The 17,987-nt window shown below is 40.3% G+C and overlaps 1 protein-coding gene across 4 annotated transcripts in view; it reads right to left on the reverse strand.

Annotated features, from left to right (window-relative positions):
- Positions 1 to 17,987, reverse strand: part of LOC119914513 (protein unc-13 homolog B-like) — a 76,679-nt gene that overhangs the window by 56,786 nt on the left and 1,906 nt on the right. For all 4 annotated transcript variants that reach the window (XM_038733856.1, XM_038733854.1, XM_038733855.1 and 1 more), the window contains exons 2-3: positions 8,760 to 8,789; positions 1,801 to 1,900 (exon numbers count right to left, since the gene is read on the reverse strand). In XM_038733856.1, coding sequence (XP_038589784.1) covers positions 1,801 to 1,900; positions 8,760 to 8,789 — 130 coding nt within the window. The remainder of the gene's footprint in view (positions 1 to 1,800; positions 1,901 to 8,759; positions 8,790 to 17,987) is intronic.

The raw sequence follows: 17,987 nt of genomic DNA on the forward strand, positions 1-17,987 counted from the left end.
TATTATAAAAATAATGCGTCTCCTTTCTTTATCAAGAAAAATGCACAAATATACTGACATTTTGAAATGTGTATTTGTCAAATCAAAGTTAAACAAACATAAGAAATAAAGTTTTTTCTTTGCCACCAGTCCAAAAATACTGATTTTGCAACATTGTAAACACTGCAAAATTAGTAGTATAATATTATAACATTAAAAAAAGTTAGTATGTAGTATAATGTTCAGTCAATAGCACACTGTTAGTGTTAATATACTAATAACTATAGTCATAATTTCATACTAGTAGACTATTTTACAACTAGTTGAATATTAAACAAGGGGAAACAGCCTGCCTGGCTTTGTCAGAAGATAAGAAAATTTGCCTACCAGCAACACTAAAGCTCAGTAATTAACACATTATATCTCTGTGGGAACATGTATAAAAGCAACAAGTTCATAAGTTTGTAAGCTGAGGGTATGTGCTGGACTAGCATGTGTCAATACTCCTGGTCAAGAGACAGTCCACCACATGATCCAAACCCACTACTTGTGCTATTGACACTGTACTGTTCACACAGATTAAACATACAAAATGTAACATGTTCATTTGTGTGATTTATTGTTTCTGATAGGTGGATCACTTTGGACAGACCCATACTAGCAATATCCATCTGACTCCAGTCTTTGTGCTAAACTAAGATAACCGGCTGCTGGCGGTTACTTCATATTTACTGTATGCACATGAGTGGTCATCAATCTTATCATCTATCTCTTGGCAAGAAAGCGAATGCGTGCATTTCCCAAAATACTAAACTCTTCATTTAACTTTAAAAAGCTCTCTGTTGTTCTGTCTGATACCAAAAAGAAACTATGTGCTATGTTTTCCAAAAAATGTCATCCAAAAGACAAATAATGAAAATCATGAAAAATGTCAAAAGGATCGAGCTGTTTTTAACATCGTTCACATTAAAAATGTTGCAACTGCTGCTGCAATAATTAGATTATTCTCAGAAAAGATAGGGGTAAATTCTTTCAAGCATATTTTGAAATCCAACAGAAGTAGCTGCAAGTTAGCTGTTGGGGTTACTTGAGCTGAGTCATCATCTCTTGATGTTTAACAGCCACGTTTTGTTGCAACAGGTGGTGCTGAACATTTGCTGGAAACGCAGATGAATGATTGTGTTTTATGTTGAATTAGACCTAGCCAACACATCATTAATGGACAGTAGAAGGATGAAGGTCTGGAAAAACAAACATTGTTGCAATGAGGGAGTTCACAAAAGACAAACAATGACACACATGCAACAACGCGCTGGCTCCCTCGTTACCATAGATACCTTTCACAGGGAAAGGAAAATGAGGAAATTAAACCAATGAATTATATGGAGGAAATTAACAGCAGCTGTTTATCAAGATACTTTCCTAGAAAAAGTTGCACAGCTTGTGAAAACAGACACCTTCCCAAAAAACATAGCTCATACTGGGGTTCAGAGCTCCTGGACCGTTTCCATTTTGGATCTGTTTGACGAATTGCTTTTATTGAAGAGCTCAAGGGATGGTGTGAATACACTGTATGCATCTGACCCAGAAGGACGCACCAAGTACTGGTCTTGTGAAGGGCACTACATCCAAGGAGTGAAATTTCACCAAAAACTTGTGTTCCCAGTGAAGGAAAGATGCCCCTGATTTTCACGACATTACAGTCTAGTACAGTGAGCAGGAGTTTGTATTGAAGTGTTCAGTGTACTCAAACAATTAAAACTGAATTTCTTAAATCAATCCTGAAGCCTGACCCCGCTGTGTCTGTGTTTAATAACTTACAACATGAAATCCTGTTCCCAGCAGGGCTGGGCCCCACGCACAGTGATAGTTGTGCTCTTGACATTCTGCACCTTCAGCGTCACGTAGGTGTTGAACTTGTCTGAAATAAAAGGAAAGGGGAGATTATAGTTTAAATTAGGAATACACTGAGATCATAGAGGGGCCTCTTAGGCAGATAATTATGTATGGCTATTGCAAAGAAAATGAGTAAATGAGCGGTAGAGAAGATGCAGATGATTAGTACAGTGTTAATATATCTGCATGGTCATTTATCAGTCACAACCGAGTCAAAATACACACTTGAAAACAGGCAGACCACTCAAACTGATAGAAGTAATAGTAACCAGGCCACTAATCTATGGCAAGCCTTTTAACATTTATTCTTTAAAACTTATTAGTCGCTACTTAAAAGCTACTAGTACTTATTAGTTACGAGTAACTATTACAGTTACGAGTAACTAACTAACTCACTCGCTTACTAGTAACTAATAAATAAGTACTAGTAGCTTTTAAATAGCGACGAGTAAGTTTTAAAGAAGTATTAAAACGGCTTGCCATACTAACCTGGCTTTGTGTAGGGGTAAAATACATCAGGAGCTCTAGTGAGAGCCAAGCCAACCCCGGCCAGCCCAGGGCAGGAACCTGACCCTGTTAATCTCCAAAGAGAGCCAAACCCATGGAGAAGGATCCAACTGCATGCTATGTCTGAATTACAGCTTCTCTTAAATCTACTCTTAATAACTGCCCTCTAAACATAGAGAATGTAACAGAGGACGGAGGTCTACTGATGATGTAATGAAGTGGAAGTCACTCCTGACCTGTTACTACTGCGGAAAGGTCTCTGTCCGCTCCTGATACCTTCAAGGACTAAAACTGAAATTTAGTAAGGTCAAAGGTGAAAGCAGCCTTTGCAAACAGTGTGATGTACAAACAAAGCTTAAATATGAAAGCTGGCTATTTTTGGTGTAAATGATCACTGCTGGAACTCTGTTGGCTTCTGAAACTGGGAGTGGAGACATGGATTCAAGTCTGTCCATCTGTCAGTCTGTCAGTCTGCATAGACAACTTTCACACCCAGTGATCTCCGTCAGCCTCCTCTCAGCCAGTAGTGTTTAACAGCGGAGCAACAACGACCATCTGCACCAGCTGTCAATGCTGGGTGGGTGAGGGGGGTGAAAGGGGATTAGGCGGCCCGTGACACAGCCACCACTTTTCATTTCCCACAGTAGGGCGAGGGAGCGTCAACACGTGCCTGCTGATGTGCTCAGTTTCGCTCTGGTAGTTACCAACCCTGCACCGCCAGTGGTCCTCCCTGATACTAGCCCTTTCTAGCGGCATAAATCCTACCCCCTACCTGGGTGTAAGAGCATCTGGAGGAGCTGGAGCAGCAGCTTAGATTGAAATGCTGATCTTGAGTATGGGTTGTTTCATTTACTGGGATGGATCACATTATATGTAACTTCATATAAATATAGTATGATTTATAGGGATGGGTATCCTTAGTCGATACCTTTATGCTATCGACCGAAACAGCCCAGTATCAAGTAGAATCTAAACGTCTCCAGTCAAACCAGTACTTCATTCGATACTTTTTATAACTAGATCATGGCAAAAAATTTTATATTATGGCTTTAACAGCCGCTTCACCTTCGGCTACGGTCTCAGGCGTGTTCGTCACTGTTGCAAGTTTATCACCACAATCTTGGCTTTCCATTGATTTCATCTTCTGGTATCATTTAACACTTCTCTGTACATTTTTATTTGCTATTCACATCACTTGTCATAGATCGATCAGCTGATTTTACTCACGGAGCCTCAGGCTGCAGCTGCGGCTGCTTCAGGTGTCACTTTAAGGATACTGGTTTTAGTGCTGGTATGGTAAAATTTTAAACAATACCCGACCCTAATGATTTGGGAAATTTTCGGGTAATTCAATTGTGAAACTGCATATAGATGAAATAACCTGGCGGGGATGTCTGTTTTAGGCTGATCCACTGAATTCAATACCTGATAAATCAAGATCCATCACACTGACGTACTACTGCTAACTGATTTGTTAATTGCAATGACGCAGCACATTCAGAGACATTAAAAGGGACAACTACCTTGGTATCAGTAAAGTCTCCACACACGTTATTATAACAAAGTGAGGTGTTCCCATTGGGTTTTTATTCAACCAATAAAAGCAGCTAATCCTCTCAGCTGAAAAGCTGTAACTAGATTTGCTTGAAAAATGACCAACGATTAATTGATTATCAAAATTGTTGCTGATTCATTTTCTGTCGATCGACTAATAAATTAATTGAATAATCCTTTTAGCTCTAAATCTTACAAACCACAGTAAGAATAGTGATTTAAAATACACATGATACAATAAAAGATAGTAAGAACAGTTTAAGATATATCTAATAAAACTGATAATGAAAAAATTAAAACCAAGATATGACACATGCTTGTATGTTGAAATTTCAGCATACAAAGTACAAAATATGTACCATTATTAAAAACTGGTAGCACGGTCATACCCAAGGGCAAACACAGTACAGTACAGTACAGTACAGTACAAACTCATGCACAGACACACACGTGCACACACTCTCTCTTTTGGTCCATGGGAAATAAAAGCAAGGCATCAGCTGCTCCTATGTAGACTGATCACCTGACCACACTAAACAAAGATTTTCCTGGTTGCCCCAGCAACATATTGAAACATTTACTCTGCACATAGCCTTTACTACAGCGGCCAGATAAGTAAATACAATGAGACAATAAACAGCTGACACAGGTGGTTTCTTACAACATTCCACTGACAAAACAACATAAAGACTTAATTAGGCCCCAAAACAAAAAGCTATACTGAAAGCCGCCAAAGACCCCACTGCTGTGACACCGCCTGAAAGCATCATCCATCCTACAAGTACTATGAGTGACAGGACACAGACCTAATTAGTGTCTCGAGAGGACAGTAGCAACAAAACACAGGCATTATTACAGAGGAGCCGGGGGGATGCTCAAACCTTTCCCTAATTAGATAGTCCATGCCTTGTCCCACATTGGGGCCAGCTCCCACGAATAGAAGAGATGAGATAAGGGAAGAGGATGTATGGATTAGATAAGAGCCACTTAGTGGCTGTGGCCCCTTTACAGCAGGTGCTGTCCACTATATGGCTGATACAATCTGCACTGTTGAAGAGGAAGCAGCAATAACTGCCTGTAAAAACACCAAGTATATGCCTGCACACAAAAGCCTGACTGAATCTGGATTTGTCAGGCTGATACAAATGTTGACTTTCTTTCACCTGTAACATTAACAAGATAAACACAAAACACTTTGGATGCAGACCTCTACACAACAATAAAGAGTTGTGCAGAGGTCTTATAAAGAATGACAGTTGGCTAAAAGTTCATATTAAGTAAGTAAATTAACTTTTAACAGGAAAATTCACTGGAAACTTTGTTATTACTACTTGACTGGGACATAAAGCAATTCAAATACAAAATATTCTACTTAGTTGTACATATTTTTACATTTGCTTAAAGAATCCTTCTACAAAATGTTTGTTTCAGTTATACTGAACATGCAGCGTCTATGTTTTGACAACATATACATACTGATATCCATAATGCAACAGTGACTGATAATACTGGCCCTCCCAATATCCTGGCACACAAACACGCAAAATACACACAAGGTTAAAGAGTGAAAGTGTGACAGTGTGTTGTAAAGAGGAAGGATCAGCTGAGGTGAATAGTGGCTGCTTGTCCTGTCCATGTTTGAGACAGTACTCACTGCTCCTGCCTGTGAACCACCCACTCAACCCTGAGTCCCCAGTCAAGTGTCTTCACCTATTATTGATTGATGATGAGTTTGTTTTTTTTCAATAAATTAGTCAGGGAAATGCAGACAGTTGGAAGGCTGACATTTCAAATTCAGACCACTCATCAATATTGCATGCAACATAAGACATAAACCTTTCCTACCATTGCTGGGACCACCCCGTGAGACATTTCTCCATCTACAGTACATAGAGTTCTGGACTGAACATAACAGTATAACTTGGGTTGGTATTCTGCTGTTAGAATTGTTGAGACAAAATCTAAATTCTTACATACCTAGTAAATGTGTGGGCAGGCAGACACACACACAAATCCAGCAACACAACCCTTATCAAGCCCTAGTTTCCTGTGGCAATCAGTGGAAAGTCAGACAGCTAGCCACTGCCCACCCAAGGTCACCTTCAGTTCTACAGTATTCTCCAGAAAAGTAAGGCCTAAAAGCTACCCATCTGAAGGTGTGGTGAAAACACAGTGCAAACGCACATCCCATACTAGTCTTATGTAAACTCATAATAAATCCCTGTCATTAAAATAAGTAATTTAAAAATTAGTAGATTAATAAGTTACACTGCACTGTAACTTTTACTGTCCTGTTTTCTTTTTCTTTGTTTTTAGCTTTTTACCATTGCTTTAAATTAAATATTTACACAGTGAGAAATGAGTAGGTAATTGAGTGAAAACATAATGAGAGTGAGATTGAACAGAGTGAAGGAAGTGGTCTTAAATCTCTCGCCCGAGTGATTTGCAGGACCCTCTGTCCACCTGTAAAAGCGCAGGTTGGTCTAGAGTATAACTGGATCAAAGTGGCCTGCTGACAGACATGTCCTGGTTTCTCTGTAGTGTCTGAGGGTTATTGGAGTTTCAGCGGACCCAAAGATTGCTATGGACCCGAGTACAGACTAGCTAGAGTGAGTAGATTAAGTGTACTTCTTTGTTTATTCTCTTTTCAGAATAATTGTAACTCAATTATTTGCTGAACCCCTCAGCCTGTTTTTATTTTCGATTTAACCTTTTAACCTTGATTGTACACTTTTATTATTTTATAATGTGTATTTTTTTCAATTTCCCTATGTTGCGTTTAAACTTTTTCATATTTCCCTGTTGCTTTTATGTTTTATGTAAAGCACTTTGAATTACCTTGCTGTTGAAATGTGCTATACAAATAAAGTTGCCTTGCCTAATTTATTCTTAAATCTGAATAAAACAGGGAAAGGGCTAGGTCTTTACAAAGGCTGAATTCCAGCAAGAATGAAAATTACGATGACCTAATGTCCCAAAAAATGGCATGAATTCCAGTAATCTAATAGCAACATGTCTTTCCTATAACCAAAGAGAAGATTAAAGTGCAGATCTACACAGCAATCTGTTACCTCCAGACTTTATGTGGCCTAAGGATCAGGAGAAATTGGATAAAAATGATCTGCATGGCAGAAAATTCTTAAAAATACCTGACTATAGTGTAAAATGTGCCAAAATCATGCTTTACAATAATGAGACAAACATTTGTTGATTTTTTTTTCCTTTCATAAAAATCCTATTCAGGCTCATTTCAAACGTTTTCAATATGCCAAACATTTGCGCACGAGTGTGTAAAACACAAAAATAATTTAACTGATGTTCGTTGCGATGAACTGTATTCTACTGCTGATCACTAGATCAGACAAAAGTCTCTTCACATATGTACAACTTAATATAACGAACCTGCTTGCAATCATTAGTTCGGACAACAGAAGTTTGTTAAATGGTACGATTTTTCATATGAACATACATATATAAGTAAATATACTATAATATTGAAATATTGCCCACCAAAAATTACATTAATACGTATATACTAGCTAAATAATTGTGTTCTGTCGTGAGAATGCTATATTCCCTTGATATTAACCCACCTTGGATTACTATGACCTGAATGACAGACTCTTTACAAACATCTAAAATCTGCAAAATATCCACCAAAACATCTCCAGTGACAATGATTTAGGTATACACTGCCAGATAGATTCTGCTGATTTCTGCAGTGAGTTCCAGAAGCACTGGACAACCATAAGCTGTATGAAGGGTCTTAAGTTATTTGCCATTCCTGAAAAAATTACCTCGAATGACAGCACTGCAACAAGGCAGACTGGCTTCTCATACACACAGGGCTCATTGAACTCCACTCTACAGTAGCATTTGCAAAACAAATTGATATTTAAAATTATTTAAAATATCAACAAAACCTCTGGTGTTCAAAATGTCATGCGAGACATGTTTGATCAAATCCTTCTTTGCCCTGAAGCAAAAAAAAAAAAAACGACTCATGTTTACATTTCGACTAAGGGAGAGACGACAGGCTTAACTGAATTATCCCTGATGTTTGCTCTGGGACAAGAGCAAGGGAGGGAGATCACAGACGGCCTGCAAAGGCTGACAATCTAAAACCAATATCATAGTGCAACAGAGCTGCTTGTCACACAACGCAGACACCTCTCAAAAAAGATGAACTTTTCCCCAAAGATGAAGAGTAGGGACTAAGAAAAATACACATTGAGTAGATGTAGAGAGCTGCTGTAGAATTAACTTTAACAATTATCTTCAACAAACACAGGGTCAGTGGAGACTGAAAAAGGGAGTGAAATGTCACCAGCAGATCCAAAGTAGCGGTGACTTTGTGTCCACGCTGCCTGCTCTTGCGAGAAACGTCACAGAGCTTAAAGGAAGGCATGAGGCCGAACGCTAGAGGGATTTGCTTAGGTGGAGTGTGTGGGGATTTGGACTTAGCCGCCAATGATCTAAGCTCACCTGTGCACGGCCTGGCATAGAAGGACACAGGATTACATAAAGCAAAATCAACCCCAGCTTTCAGTGACTTGCCAGAATTTGACTGATTAACCTACATCAGAAAATGGGTGCATACAGCATATTTCCAAAAACAAAAAAGCAAATCTGCATTTAGTTGAACTGTGAAGATGTCTGGCTCTATACATTGCAAATGGCCGCATTATTTGGGATTTAGGGTCAATTTCCCAGCAGCTCGACTTTGAGTGAGGGAGTTGTAGTTGTCACTGGACATAAAAAATAAATAAATACAGTAAATGTTCATAAAAAGTAACAGATTTGAGAATACAAAAAGTACTCACCTGAAGGTCCTTGGAGCTTAGCTTTTTTCACTGTAACACACAAAAAACAATCATTAGGCTAGTTGAAAAACATATTTGGAAATTAATGAAATGTGATATAATTGTAGATGTAATTTATAATAATACATTTTATTTATATATTTACTTGTTGCCTGTCAAGTCACCCAAGGACACTTTACACAGTAGTACAAAAACTAGGTTAATACAATTAAAGATAGAAGTGGCAAGAAACCAAATACACATACATGGCATATATCAGAATATATCATATTCCGAAGCACTAAACTGACCACTCTGAAGGCCCCATCACCCATAGTGCAGTGCTGGGGGGGGATCTGGGGTTGTAGGTAAATGGTGATCTAGCACTTTTGTAGTCTTCCGACCACTCACAGTGCTTTTCACCCACATTCCAATAGTGATGGCACAAATGGTTCCAAATGTTGCCAACATGCAGAATGGAGGAGCTGGAGATTGAACCACGACCTTCCGATTAGTGGGCAACCTGCTCTACCTCCTGAGCCACAGCCGGCCCTTCTCCATCCCCGCCCCATAGGGATCGAGAAGATTGGATAAGTAGGGAGGTGCAAAGCCATGGTGAGATTTATAAACAACAAGAAGTACTTTAAAACAAAGGTAGTATTTAACTGGGAGCCAATGCGGTTGCTAAAGCGCTACATAAAAACGATAAGAGGCGGCTGGTGTCCAAAGGCTTGGTATGTATGTAGAGTTGAGTGTCGTCTGCATAACAGTAAAAGTTAAAGGCATCTCGACGAAGTATACTGAACAAAATTATAAACGCAACACTTCTGTTTTTGCCCCCATTCATCATGGGCTGAACTCAAAGATCTAAGTTTCTAACTTTGTATATGTACACAAAAGGCTTATTTCTCTCAAATATTGTTCACAAATCTGTCAAAATCTGTTAGTGAGCACTTCTCCTTTGCCGAGATAATCCATCCACCACACACGTGTGGCATATCAAGATACTGATCAGAAAGCATGGGTATTGTGCCTTAGGCTGGCCACAATGAAAGGCCACTCCAAAATGTGCAGTTTCACTGTATTGAGGGGTCCGGAAAGTCAGTATCTCGTGTAACCACCATTTGCCTCACGCAGTGCAACACATCTCCTTCGCATAGAGTTGATCAGATTGTTGAGTGTGGCCTGTGGAATGTTGGTCTCTTCTTCAATGGCTGAAGTTGGAGTCAGGTCGAGACCCCGATGAGGATGACGAGCATGCAGATGAGCTTCCCTGAGACGGTTCCTGACAGTTTGTGCAGAAATAATTTGGTTATGCAAACCGATTGTTGCAGCAGCTGTCGGGGTGGCTGGTCTCAGACGATCTTGGAGGTGATGATGCTGAATGTGGAAGTCCTGGGCTGGTGTGGTTCCACATGGTCTGCGGTTGTGAGGCTGGTTGGATGTACTGCCAAATTCTCTAAAACGCCTATAGAGACGGCTTATGGTAGAGAAATAAACATTCAATTCACGGGCAACAGCTCTGGTGGACATTCCAGTAGTAGGCATGCCAATTGCACCCTCCCTCGATACTTGTGACGTCTGTGGCATTGTGCTGTGTGATGGAACTGCATATTTTCGAGTGGCCTTTTATTGTGGCCCCCCTAAGGCACACCTGTGCAATACCCATGCTGTCTAATCAGCATCTTGATATGCCACACCTGTGAGGTGGATGGATTATCTCGGCAAAGAAGTGCTCACTAACACAGGGAACGAATCTCCCATTTGAATTGGAGATTTTTTTAGGACTAGGGTAACAGCAACGATTTTTACACTGAGGGAATGGAGACAGATAAAAGAGATGGATTCATGATTTGTGTCAGCAGGGGTCAGAGCAAAAATGAGTAGGTATGAGGTCAAGAAGACGCATGATAGTCCTTGAGTGATTTTGCTTTGTGAAAGTCCATGAAATCACAGCATAGTTTAGTAGAAGCAGCAACAGGAAATTGTTTAGCCGGGCTGACGTAAGGGTCCTTAACCTGATCTTCATAGGTTAATACACAGGCACTTAAGCCGGTTTTCCTGCTGACATGCTCTAGTTGGTGACCGGCAGCCTTCGTTTTGCATAGCTCTGGTGTAAACCATGGAACGCAGTGGCAGAAGGACGTTCTACGTGATTTGAGTGGGGCAAGATGATTCAATGTATCTGAGAGGAGCACCATATACATAGAGGCCAGGTCATCGGATGTTGGTGTAATCATAAATATATACACTGATGAACCAGTAGGGAAAAACAGGTCAGAAATGTAAACATATGTTATTGAAGCCTGGCAAATTCATTTATATGCACACAAGAGAGCCATGAGCTGAATCACACAAACACATCAGCGTTGTTGTCTGCAAGAGCAGGAACACTTCATGTCCAGGTTGATTAAAATAGATGAGCTACTTGTTGTGGTGGGCAGCTTTGTGGTCAAAATGTTATTTAAAAAAAAACAACTCCAATGTTTTTGTTGAAATTCATGCGTCACCTCGCCTGGTTGGTAGGCTTTATGATGAACAAAAACACAAACATCACCACTCATGATCTTTTTTTTTTTTCTTCACCTTTTCTCTTTCATAATAACATATTCTTTAATATTATCAAGAAGCATAAGCCTAGACAGCTGTATCACAAAACACAACAGCTGGTAAACAAACAATGGCAAAAGTGGACCGGGGCAGACGGGTATTAAGATAACAAAACAAAAAACAAAAAAAGGTTTGTCAACAGCCATTTCAACAACCTAAAAAAATTATTTCAAGTGATAGATGCTTTCTGGTGTGTTTTGGTTTATTTTTAGATCTGCAATTTTTAACCCCTTGATGCATCTATACAATAACGTTTATGGGATTTCGAAGAGCTTTGGAGGGGATTAATTGTGATTGCAGTGACAGGGTTGTGTGTTCAGGCATTTAGCCCACTAAACCTCTGGAGCCTGAGATGGCAGATGGGCAGGACGGGATGATGGAGGCACAAATGACGCTTTCATATTTTCATGTAACGTCTGTCTTCTCTCTGTGTGCACAACAAAACGACTACACGGCAGAAAGTATTTATTTCTTTTTCCGTTTTGTCTGACTAACACTTTTGATTATTTGAATTAAACAGTAACATGCAGTAGTGATTCCCTGATGTCACAATTTAGCCACAAACATCCACAAAAATAAAAGTAAGCTAAGAAAACCCAAAGAGTTTGTTCTGTTTGCCAGTGTTGCCTTGTAGGATAACAATAGGGGGGAAAAACGTAATTTTGTTATCACAAAGGAGGAGCCGAGGGAAAAAAACTGTCACTTCTTCCGAAGCGTTTCCTGTCTTGTACACACTTCACTGTGAGAAGGAAATGGAGCAGTGGAAATGTGGAGAGAAAGCAGCTTGTCTGAAATTTGTTTTTTTTCCACTAAGGCTTTTCAGCCATGGCTCCCTCTCTTTGTCACTGGGGCAAATGAGCTGGCACTGTGGCCTTACGTACCAATTTGCATGATGTTATTTAGGGCTTTGGTACACAGAGCACAGGGCAATAAAGCAGGGGGCCACAATGGCGGAAACTGATGCTTATCATTTTCTGTCCTGGGACCTCCATGGCTTTAGAGGCCATTGGGCTCACTTTCTTTTTTCTTTTCCCAGTATGTTTACTTTCTTCTAAGCATGCCTGCAACTTGTTTTAAATATATTTAAGCAGGCACGTGTTTTGACCGTAGTTGATTCTGAGGCACTCCTTGGTTGTTTAGCTTTAGACATGAAGTGGATAACATCATATCATAAATAACGCTACAGGCCTTAAAATGATATAAGCCAGGGGTAGCCAACACAGCTTAAATTGTATCCCCCCCCACAATATTACCTTCTATCCTTTAGGTAGCTCTCAGTCTCTTAAGCAAAAGTTTTAGACAAGATAATTAAACTACTGTGTTCCTACTGTGTATAAACATAGGTACTGCATACCTATGTTTATTGACAACATTAACAAAGTACAACTGTCATCAAACCAGGAAGAAAAGCACAGAGGAAAAACAAATACAGAAGTGTCTTGCTGCAAAAAGTTGTGTATTCATGTAGGACTCTGATCAGAAACGTGTTCCAAATAAAAGGAAATCATCATTAGAAGGTCAGGCATGAAGCAGGAAAAGTAGAAACAGGAAGTGACACCAGAACCTGCTACAGGCAGTGGTGTGCTTCTGCTCTGTGCTGGCTGTTGGATCTGATCAGGTGGGGCCAATGTAAGAGGGAGAGAGCAACAGATGGCCAGGGGATTACTCCCACAATCTCTAAGCGCTCTCTCTGTCTCACTCTGCCTCTTTCCCTCATAATTCCACCACTCTGCCAGCAGTTTGGTTGTTTTTAGTCCTGCAGGGCCTCTGTTTCTCATCCTTTATTAAATTATTTTCCTGGAATATCTCCTCCCTTATTCAGTCTGCTGCAGAGCAAATAAGCAGGCTCTGGGCAAACAGTGTTTATGCACTTGTGATAACTAGTGCGATGCAGTTTCTGTGACGGCGTTCTTAACTCGTGACAGGAGTGTGTGCCGTGCCACATCATCGTGTTCAGTTGAGGAGTAAAACTAATTTGACCGTACGTCAACAGAAGACTCGGCATACAAAAGGCGCGATGATGCATAAAACAAGCTCAACATCCTGTGTGGACACTGTTCAGCCAGCAATAAAACCCTGGGGCCGATGCAGCAAGCATGGAGCCAATCCCCCACCACCAAACAATTGCATCTGATGCAGCTGAGAAGCTCTTCACTGATAAATACTGCTACAACGATTAGTTGATTAATCGGGTCAATCAACATGAAGTTTATCTGTGATAAAAAGTTTTTATCATCTGATACCAAGTATCAGTCCAACACATTAAAGTCATGATTCATTTTCACTTGGCAAACATTCATGTAACACAACACACATTAACCTGCTAATTGCTTTAATTGCTCACGTCTGCCTGCCACCGCCTCATATTCCAACAAAAACCTCCAGGGCGTTGTGAGCACATCACTGACTGTTAGCTGTCCTCCATCAATGCACAGCAGGACATACTGGTTGATAGACAGTAAAGGAAATATTGCCATTAACGCTGTCCACAAACTCGCAGGAGACCACATGACTCTCTTAAGACCAACCATTACAAAAAAAAAGCTCCCTTTCCGGTAGCTATGTGAGATCTCCAACTTAGCCTGACTCCTCCTCTTTCAAAACCAGAAACATCCGTTTGTAACCTGCCACTCTCCTGCCTAAGAAAAAAAACACGAGGTATTCTGTCACTAAAGTGATCACATGTCTGAAACAGCATCTGCACACCTCCAGTACCTAATAATGGGGTCCATGTGAGCCACGTGTCCACTCGCCCCTGCCCTGATCCCCAGCAGGAGTCTCGCCCACATGTCCACTTATAAGGGCAACCACTTATCTGTTGTGTAAAGACATCGCCATGGAGATGAAGCTTCTCGACTAGCAATAAATAAGCAACATTGTCGAGGTGAGCTACCACGGGATGAGTCACAACATCAGCTAATCATACTGGCCCTGCTCAGGCACCCTTTTCCCAGTTATCTATGGGCTGCAGAACTCCTACCAGCTTACATTTGCCATAATCAATAAATGGACAATGTGTAAGCTTTATAAAGAAAGAAAGAAAGAAAGAAAGGCCCCATTTTGTACAATAACTCTTAATTGCCAGGGCCATTGGGATGAACTTTCTGAAGGAAGTGGGACCAAACTGACTTGCCTCTTTGTGACCTTTTTCCTGCCATGAGCCTCTCTTTTTCCCAGCTTGGTGTATTGATGCCCAAATCACTTCTGAGACTCGTGGTCTTCAGTTTGTAAAAAGAAATACAGAGATTTGTTTCTTTTATTTTATTTTTTGGAAGAAATAGACAGATTTTGATTGTCTTTTGGATTTTATGTTCCACACACATCCAAAAGCTTTTGGGTTTTCTGCTGCAAGGCAACAATGATCACAGTGTCAGTAGTTTCTTTTTATGAAATGGTGATGTCAGGATGATCTAAAATTGCCCATCCTTAACGGAATATCTGTAGTTATCTTTGTGCCATGTATGGAGGGGCTGATATATGTGAATTAGGGCTGGGCATGTTAATGCTTTAACCCATTAACGCATTAATTAATTAATGCAGCCAATAATAATAATTTTGCTCGTTAACGTAGTTTTTTAAATTATTATTATTTTGAAACAGTCTAAACTATGGGTCACAGGAGGGGTGGGATGTTGATCAGCCTGCAAATCACCCACCCAAACAAGCAGTGGAGCGAGGCTTCGTCAGCGTGAGGGAGAACACAAACACACACACAAGACAGCCCTCCGCGAGTTAACGGCAGTAACCATGGCAACGGCTTCTGTGCGCTACACAGTGTAGCCTATTTAACTTAAATTAAAATTACAGGCTACATAACTTTACCAGATAAGCCTACATCCAGTTTTGCAGGGATGCTCTGCCATTCGAATTCCCTCCTGTGGATGTCCTGATAATTATTTAGATTATTAAGATTATTTAGAATTATTATTTAGAAACTCACAAATAGCGAGGATCGGTCTCTCTTCCAACGATTTGTGCTGCGCGTCACGTACAAAAAGTTAAAGACAATTCAACTTCGTCAGCTCGCGAGCACCACCGGGACAGTTTCAGCCTCAAATAAAGAGCGCTTTCTCTAACGTCACAAGAAATTATAAAATTTTTATGAAATTTAACATTAGGTGTAATAAGCTTCATGGAAAAACGTCAGGATCTGTCTGATTCAGCTCAGCAGTTGACTGATTAGCCTAATCAAGTTTGTTTTGTAGTAACTAAATCAGAGCAGCATGATGCAATGTTGGGAAAAAAGAAAACCTGGAGGTGCAAACAAGCATGAACCTCCAAGTCTGAAAAAGTAAAGCCAATGCTTAATTGCCCTCAACCTGCATTATTTCTAATGCAGCCCAGCAGTGGGCAACTCCGCTTGTTGCAAAAAGTAGTCCAATTGCATTGGACCCTACTTCTAACTTGATTTATTTCTACCTCAGTGACCATTTCCTAATCAGTTGATGGCCTCAATCACTAGTTTCAAGTCTTCTCCAAAACAGCATGATGTTCACTTCGTAAATTATAGTTGTAGAGTAAAATAAACAATAAAGCAGGGTATGCTTTAGGGCGTGGCTACCTTGTGACTGACAAGTCTCTACCACATAGACATAGTCAATTAGGATAGAGGCAAATCGCACTGTGTACATTAAACTAGCCTTGAACTTGTTTTTGGGTTTTTGGGTCGTGGCTTGTCTGACCCTTGCACAGTCTGTTTTAAATTCATGGCAGTTAATTGTAGCAGTTTGGTCACCTAAAATGTCATAGTGTTTAGCATTTGGTTGTACAAAAAGACACTTTAAGTGTTACATTTAGTTTTAAGTCTGTTTTTGCCAGCCAAAGTTAGCATCCCAATTACTATCACAGTCAGGAATTAAAGATGCACCTTCCAATCGTTAGTCCAAATAACAATGGGTGATAAGAGAATAAGTTCACTTCTTTTATATAGTTAATGGTGTCAAAATACTAATATTGGATAAAAGGATCCTGAGTAGCAGTATGCCACTTAATTGTGAACATGACTTGCAAACTTCATCGTAACTTACAAGGTGTTGAAAACATTCCTCAGACTTTGGTCCATGTTGACATGATAGCATCACGCAGTTGCTGCAGATCTGTCAGCTGCACATTCATGATGCGAATCTCTCGTTCCACCACATCCCACAAGTGCTCTATTAGATTGAATACCGATGACTGTGGAGGCCACTGGAGTAAAGTGAACTCATTGTCATGTTCACGAAACCAGTTTGAGATGATTTGAGTTACATGGTGCATTATCCTGCGGGAAGTAGCCATCAGAAGATGGTATACTGTGGTCATAAAGGGATGGACATGGTCAGCAACAATACTCAAGTAGGCTGTCGCATTTAAACGATGCTCAGTTGGTACCACAGGGCCCAAAGTGTGCCATGAACAAATCCCCAACACCATTACACCACCTCCAGCCTGAACCGTTGATGTAAGGCAGGATGGATCCATGCTGTCATGTTGTTTAAGCCAAATTCTGACCCTACCATCTGAATGTCGCAGCTGAAATCAAGACTCATCAGACCAGCAACATTTTTTCAATCTTCTATTATCCAATTTTGGTGAGCCTGTGTGGATTGTAGCCTCAGTTTCCTGTTCTTAGCCAACACGAGTGGCACCCGGTGTGGACTTCTTCTGCTTCAAGGTCGACATGTTGTGCGTTCAGAGATGGTATTCTGCACACCTTGGTTGTAACGAGTGGTTATTTGAGTTACTGTTGCCTTTCTGTCATCTCGAAGTCTGTCCATTCTCCTCTGACATCAACAAGGCATTTTTGTCCACACCACTGCTTCTCACTGGATCTTTTTTATTTTTCGGACCATTCTCTGTAAACCCTAGAGATGGTTGTGCTTGAAAATCCCAGTAGATCAGCAGTTTCTGAAATACCCAGACCAGCCTGTCTGGCACCAACAACCATGCCACATTCAAAGTCACTTAAACCCCCTTTCTTCTCCATTCTGATGCTCAGTTTGAACTTCAGCAAGTTGTTTTGACCACGTCTACATGCCTAAATGCATTGATTTGCTGCCATGTGATTGGCTAATTGTGTTAAGCAATTGAACAGATGTACCTATGTACCTAAAGAGTGAATCTATTAGCCACCTTACTTCTAGATAACTGTCTCTCTGACTTAACCAGTAACTATCAGAAACACAGACAGGCATGTGCAGACAGACGCACAAGCAAGATCATTTTAGGATTATGCTACTTCAACGGATTCCTGCCCTGCATGTCTATCTTACCATATATGTGACAGTGACTTCTATAAGATTTGCAAAGGCATTAAAGAAACTTCCGATCACAACAGAAGGTGTTTGCTTGACTGTGTAAACACATACGAGTGGAGGTATCTGGAGGATGTTTGAACAGGATTACCTGTCTGTGATGAGATATGAAGTCTGACACCTCGGGAAACTATTCTAATTCAAACGATGGTGGGATAGAATACGGTAAGTAATTCACTCATACGTGAAATAGCCACAATTTGGAGCTTTTAACACCCCAACAATAATAACTTTCAGAAATGTTCAGGATATTTCAGCAAGTGTATAATTTATTCTCAACATAAAACAGACTTGTGCCTGGTCTGTGGCTAGCACCTGCAGGTAAAATCATATAAGCAATAAAAAT

The sequence above is a fragment of the Micropterus salmoides genome, unplaced genomic scaffold (genome assembly GCF_014851395.1).
Source record: "Micropterus salmoides isolate LMB-PRFRI ecotype aquatic unplaced genomic scaffold, ASM1485139v1 Ms_hic_scaffold_20, whole genome shotgun sequence".
Taxonomy (NCBI): Eukaryota; Metazoa; Chordata; class Actinopteri; order Centrarchiformes; family Centrarchidae; genus Micropterus; species Micropterus salmoides.